The 6,106-nt window shown below is 59.6% G+C and overlaps 1 protein-coding gene and 1 long non-coding RNA gene across 3 annotated transcripts in view; both read right to left on the bottom strand.

Moving 5' to 3' along the window:
- Positions 1 to 1,707: 1,707 nt before the first annotated feature.
- On the bottom strand, positions 1,708 to 4,850 carry LOC109292551 (tyrosine-protein phosphatase non-receptor type substrate 1-like). 2 transcript variants are annotated; one of them, XM_019510040.1, is made up of 5 exons: positions 4,383 to 4,850; positions 3,323 to 3,643; positions 2,715 to 2,835; positions 2,347 to 2,412; positions 1,708 to 1,880 (listed from the first exon to the last, which is right to left on the bottom strand). In XM_019510040.1, the coding sequence occupies exons 1-4, from the start codon at positions 4,453 to 4,455 to the stop codon at positions 2,394 to 2,396; spliced, it is 534 nt and encodes a 177-aa protein (XP_019365585.1). In that variant the 5' UTR covers positions 4,456 to 4,850; the 3' UTR covers positions 1,708 to 1,880; positions 2,347 to 2,393. The 2 variants fall into 2 exon arrangements, with proteins under 2 accessions (XP_019365585.1, XP_019365583.1); XM_019510038.1 differs by having other exon boundaries at positions 2,715 to 2,844; positions 3,326 to 3,643; positions 4,383 to 4,847.
- Positions 4,851 to 5,291: 441 nt separating this feature from the next.
- The window catches only part of LOC109292552, a 6,137-nt gene continuing 5,322 nt past the window's right edge, over positions 5,292 to 6,106 (bottom strand). Inside the window, exons 2-3 of the long non-coding RNA XR_002096143.1 lie at positions 5,957 to 6,064; positions 5,292 to 5,754 (exon numbers count right to left, since the gene is read on the bottom strand). This is a non-coding gene — a long non-coding RNA (uncharacterized LOC109292552). The remainder of the gene's footprint in view (positions 5,755 to 5,956; positions 6,065 to 6,106) is intronic.

Here is a 6,106-nt window from a genome sequence, read left to right on the forward strand (position 1 = left end):
CCGCAAGGAGTGACCAGGAACAATGGTCACAAGCTGGCGGAGGGAAGGTTTAAGTTGGACATCAGGAGGCGCTACTTCACGGTCAGGGCGGCTAGAGTCTGGAACCAGCTTCCAAGTGAGGTGGTGCAGGCTCCCACCCTGGGGGTTTTTAAGAGGAGTTTGGATGACCAGCTTACTGGGGTCATTTGACCCCAGTGCTCTTCCTGCCATGGCAGGGGGTCGGACTAGATGATCTGCTCAGGTCCCTTCCGACCCTAGAAACTATGAAACTATGAAACTATATCTATATCTATGTATATCTATCTAGCTATATCTATCTCCCTATCTATATACAGCTACTCCTCACTTAACGTCGTAGCTAAGTTCGTGAAAAATGCGACTTTAAGCGAAACGAGCTGTTAAGCAAATCCAATTACGTCGCAGTAGTCACAGGCTCTCCTCGCTTCACGCTGTGCTGGTTAACGTTTTGTTATCACACTGCCGATCTATTCGAGAGCGTGCTCATTTAAAGCCGCACAGTGTTTAGCGATAACGCTGTTTGGCCGCTGCCTGCTAGTAGCTAACTACTGTGACGTAATTGGATTTGCTTAACGTTGTTTCGCTGAAAGTCGGTTTTTCAAGAACATAACGACAACGTTCAGCGAGGAGTAGCGGTACCTACTAGCAGGCAGCGACCAAACAGCGTTATCACCAAGCATTGCACGACTTTAAACCAGTGTGTTCTCTAATACATCAGCAACATAATAACGAAACAATGTTAACCAGGATGACGATAAGTGAGGAGTACCTGCATATATGTATATGTATATGCATATATGTAAAAGAAAGAGCTCTGCTTTTCATATTCCTGAAGCACAGACTTTAAGAACAATGCCACAAACCATGAGCGCTGGCGACACTGCACGTGTGGCCCTGCTGGCGACAGGCATCCTCCACCCCTGCCTGGGGTTCAGATACTTCCAGATCCTTTGGCGGGCATCCTACGTGCGGGCCCGAGTCTGGAGACTTGGGGTTCAGATGCCCCCAAGTTTCACTTGCCCTCATCTGCACGGCTGCAGGAGCAAGCTAGGGAGGAGTCTCCCGTTTCCATGAAGCTGGTGTGTAGCCAAGATCCTCCCACTGGAAGTCAAAGTGGGAAGCTAACAATGAGGCTGTCGTAGGAAGTCCTGTCCGCAAGCAGACACGGGTGCACCCTCCACTACAAAGGGTCATTTTAATTGCATTACCTCAGTCAGGGTATTCCCCCTGTCACCACCATGGATGTGGTATTTGATGTGTGCAAGACACTTCCAGTTTGTTCTGGATGCGCAGACCTTTCCCAGACAGGGCATCAGCCTGCCCCGAGCGCGGGGTGCTTCCCACGCCGCACGTGCGGGGTAATGAGAGCAGTCTGGCCCGGGCACCAGCTGTTCTCATGCAACCTCCACACTCAGCGGGAGCTCGGATCGCAGCTGCAGGAAACGGGATTGGTAAACCCTGAGATTTGTCTCGCAAGCCCAGGATGTGCTCAGCTGGTTTGGGCTGGCACGGATCAGCCCGCACCAGGCTGTGCTGGGAGGACAGTGCGCCGCACTGCCCAGATGCTACCTTCGTCTTTGCCAAGGGACACAGATGAGGCTCTGCCTGTCTAGAAGGAGCGCAAATGGTTTATTTTCAAAAAGGAATTACTGCACAAGCATCTCCTGGTGCTCCTGGCTGGAGCTCTGCCAGGGTCCAAGGCAGCAGAAACAGTGCCGTGGAGCAGGGTGGAGGGGCTGTGCTCCCTGCTCCCGTCACCCTGGCATCCCAGAGCACCAGCCAGCAGCCACCCCCTGGGTCCAGCACTGGACCTACCCCCAGGCCATTCAGCTACCAGCTCAGGGCAGGTGCTGCAGGAACAATGTAAGATCACCCTGCTCCTATCCGGCCCCAGCATGAACGTCTGCCAAGCTCCCCACTCCTGCAGCCCAGGCAGGGAGGCTCTGAGCCCCACGGCCCAGCCCAGGCCACTCAAGAGCTGACGATGCAGGTCCCTGGGCCACACGGCGCTGGGAAAGGCTCGGGAATCACGGGCATTTCTCTTCTTGCATTGCACACACTGGGAATCAGCTCCCGGAGCTGCAGGTCAGCGCAGGGCGGCAATGAGGGCTGGGCAGGGAGGCATGTCGGGCACCCGTCCTGGCAGGTGCTGCTCTCATCCACAGGAGAGAGCAGTGGTCCACACGCTGGCCTCACCCCGGATGCTGAGGGGATAGCAGGGATCACTGCCGCTCCATCGAGGACCCGGTGCCTGGGCTGCAGGGACGGGGACTGCTGGCAGAGGTGCTGGCAGGTGGGAAGCCAGGCAGGAAATGCTGGAGCTAGACCCAGGGCTAGAGCACGGGGCAGCCGAAGAGATGGAGGAGGAGGGTCCCTTAGCTGTTGTTTGTGCGCCTGTGAGGAGGACAAGGCAGGGGACAAGGCATCATGAGTAAGCTCCAGTCTCCAAGCCTCAGCACAGGGTGTGATGGACCCAGCCCCCAGAGGTGCGACCCAGAGGTTGACGCTCGATGCCTCCTGCTCCTGGGTCACTGGCACCTCGGACTGCCCAGGCCTTCCCAGAGGAGGAAGAGGAGGAGGAGCAAGGCAGCCCAGGAAACAGTGACCCCAGAGACCTCCAGCCCCCCACGCCAGCCTCTCTGCAGGGGTCTATCCCTGCCACCTGCTCCTGGCCCCCGGGAGAGAGACCTCATTACCTTCTCAGCAAGAAGAAGAAGAGCAAGAAGAGCAGGACAGCCATCAGCACCTTCTCCAGGGCAGCCCCGAGCCAGAACTTGGGGTTGGACAAGAGCCACGGCCCCGAAGCGGAGGCTGGATCTGCAGCAGAAATACATGGAGTCAGCGGACACACTGGAGCCCCGTGGGAAGGGTCCCCACCACTACCCCCAACCCAGGCCGGAGGATGCGTGGCTCCTAGCCCTCCCCCCGAGCTTGCAAGGTGGCTGGGCTAGGATTTGGGGCAGCCCGCATGGGGCACTGAGATGGCCCCATCGGGCGCCAGCAGGGTCTGGTGCAGCTGCACCAGGCGTTTTGCACAGAGGGGGAGGAGCGGACATAAGGCTGCCTGCCCTGCCCCTGTGCTGCACAGGCACCAGAAGAGATCTGACCCCTTCTCACCACCACTGTGGCTGCTCTGCTGAGTTTAGGGCAATTTCTCTGTGAGCATATCTAGGGCTGAGACAGGACACTTCCCGGGATCTGCAGCTCCCTCCAGGGAGGTGTCCCTGTCCTCACGTCCCCTGCCTCCTGCATCCCAGCGGCCCGGTGAGTGTCTGGGCCGAGCTGGGTTGGGGGCTGCACTCACCATGCACAGACACCACCGTGTATGGTCCAGATAGGTACTCCATCATTTCACTGTACAATCCTCTCCTGAACTTCACGCAGTAATAGGTGCCGGCGTCCTCGGGGCAGATGTCACTGATGCAGATGGAGTAGTCTACGGGAGAGCTGACTGCAACCCTTGTGACCCGGGGCAATGACTGTGTCTCTTCGGAGATGGGCTGGCGGTCCCTGCCCTTGCCCTTGAACCACTCCACCAGCCCTACTGGTGCATCCAGAGGCATGGTGCAATTCAGCACTAGCGTCGCCCCCACTGACACCGACACTGAGTTCTGGCCCCCGGTGCCTAGGACACAGAGGACAGGATGGGACAGGGTGAGGAGACGGAGAGGGAAGGTGGCACTTTCTGCAGGATGTGGGAGTCGATATGCAGCAATGGCTGGCCGTCACATCCCGCTGGGGCTGGGAGCTCTGCACAAGCTGGGGTTACCCATCAGAGGGAATGGCAGGCAGCTAGTGCTCTTTAAAGGGCTGGACAGGGGAGGGGAAAGGCCGCCGAGACCTCAAGTGCTGACCGCCTGGAAGCCGTGTCGGGGTCACCTTCTGGAGCTGTGCAAAGGGTCAGCTCAGGCCCTTACTTCCCCCTGGACACTGGCACTAGATCACCATCCTGATGCAGCAGGGCCATGCCCAGCCCCGGGCTGGTTTAGTTGCCCAGGGGGGCCTGCCCTAATGTCGTGCTGTTTACGGGAATGCCTGTGGTCTGAGAGGGGAAGTCTTGCCCCGGGCTGGATTACGAGACAGGAAGCAAAGAGGACAAGAAAAAGGTGGAGCAACCTGGACCCGTTTAACTCGGGGGTGCTTGGGGCTGACAGATGAAAGGCAATATTGATGTGTGCTACTTATTATCCTCACTACGAGGAGCATCAGTCCAATGTGTTGCATGGTGGTAGTGCCTGGAGACCAGCCGTGAGCAGGACCCCATGGGCTTGGGGACTAACCCACGGCCACGTCCATCCATGTCAAAGCAGAAGGGCTTGTTCAAACTGCGGGTGGGTGGGTTAGGAGCTGGGTTTCATACTCACCTGGGATGTCCACAAGAAGCAGCACCACGAGGGCTGGCAGACACCAACCAGGTCCAGGGGCCAAGGCAGCCATGGTGACAGCGGAGTGGGGACCCTTCCTCGCCACCGCCCAGGTCCTCTCTCCCCAGGCGCAGGAACACAGAGGTTCCCGGTCAGAAGGGATTTCCGAAATGCGGAAGGAAGTGGGTTGCAGCAGAGCAGTGGAGCAGCCGGTCCCATGGAGGCAGCGCCACGGCCCCGTGGACACGGGCTCAGCACTGGGTTGGTCAAGGAACCTCAGCCCTCCCCTCTCCCAGCACGGTGATCATGGTTTCCCACATTGGTGCCCACAGACAACCCAGCAGCAAAAGCCCAGGGGGGTGTCGACCGGCAAAGTACCTGCCTCCCACCCAGAGTCCAAGTTTGTGCAAGGAAACGGGGATGAGAAGCACACGGGGTATGTTCCCACGCCCAAAGCGGACACCCTGGGTGGACGAGCCCACAGCTTGGCCCCCGCACTGAAGCTTCTTACCACCACACCTGACACCTGCCCGCAGCCGGGACGTCCCAATGCCGGCCAGGCCCCGACACAGCCCACGCCGCCCAGGACACTCCCAGAGACACAGACCCATCCAGAGACAGGGGCTGTCCTCCAGCTGGGCTTTGGCCCCTTGCTCTGTGGGCGTCCTGCAGCCCCAGCTGGCCCCAGCTCAAACTAAAGTCTAATGGGGTCACCTGCTGATGTGACCCCCTTTGGGGGCTGGAGCTTGGACCCTCTGGTTGTGCTGGGGAGTTTCGTGCCCAGCATCAGGCTGAACAAGTCAAACCCAACGGGGCACGAGGGCCCTGGGCAGTGCCCTGGGATGGTCGCTCCCTCCCCTGCCACAGGGACAGGCTGGGGTTCAAATCAGGCCAGGACTGCACATGGGGGCAGGTGCAAGCATGTCTAGCATGGTTTATTTCCAAACAGAAGTGACAGGAGCCAACAGAGACAGCAACACAGCATCCCTCTGCAGAGCGCCCTGTCCTCACTGGCCCCGGGAGCAAGACTGAGCAGCCGGACCAGGCGCCCATGCTCCCAGGACAGCTCAGGGCCTGCAGGACACTTGGGGACACTGTGCACAGCCCCGCGGCACTGCACGGCGTGGTCAGGGAGTGAATGACACACAGCTGCATTGCACTTGCATGGAGCCAGCTCCTGAACTGGGTCAAGGCAAAGCTGCTGGGGAACGGGCTGGGGTGGGGGGCAGCAGCCAGGTCTGGAGCCCCTCCCCGGGGTGCATGGAGCAGCTGGTGAGCCCACCACCGCTCCACCTGCGTGCTCCATCCTGCCTCTGGGGAGAGAGGCTGCCTCCAAGCTTGCAAGCGGCCGAGGCGTGAAAGCAGCTGGGAGCTGCAAAGGGAAAGGATGCAGTGGGTGGGAAGGTCCCCAAGGAGCTCCCCATGGCCCCCGCGCTGCACACAACACATCCCTGCCCTCACCCTGGCACCCAGCTCTCCTGGCCCCACCTGTCTCCCCGAGCACCCCCAACCCTGCCTGCACCAGCCCGTATCCCCACTCAGCCCCCTTTCCGGACACGGGAAAGCCCCGTTACCTTACGGCTCCTTCCTGCGCACGAAGAGGAAGAAGAGGAAAGCTCCGATGAGGCCCTTCTCCAGGACGTACCCAACCCAGAGCCCAGGGCTGGACAGCAGACACTGGCCTGGTGGGCACGTGTGCGATGAGCGGGGCTGGGCCCTGTGCA

The sequence above is a fragment of the Gavialis gangeticus genome, unplaced genomic scaffold, assembly GCF_001723915.1.
Source record: "Gavialis gangeticus isolate Ggan-Ray unplaced genomic scaffold, GavGan_comp1, whole genome shotgun sequence".
NCBI classification, from domain to species: domain Eukaryota; kingdom Metazoa; phylum Chordata; order Crocodylia; family Gavialidae; genus Gavialis; species Gavialis gangeticus.

Coding starts and splice junctions, on each gene's coding strand:
- LOC109292551 (XM_019510038.1), bottom strand. CDS start 4,455: ATGGCTGCCTTGGCCCCTGGACCTGGTTGGTGTCTGCCAGCCCTCGTG. Junction 3,644..4,382: donor GCTTCTTGTGGACATCCCAG/GTGAGTATGAAA, acceptor TCTGTGTCCTAG/GCACCGGGGGCCAGAACTCA. Junction 2,845..3,325: donor ATACACGGTGGTGTCTGTGC/ATGGTGAGTGCA, acceptor CTCCATGTATTT/CTGCTGCAGATCCAGCCTCC.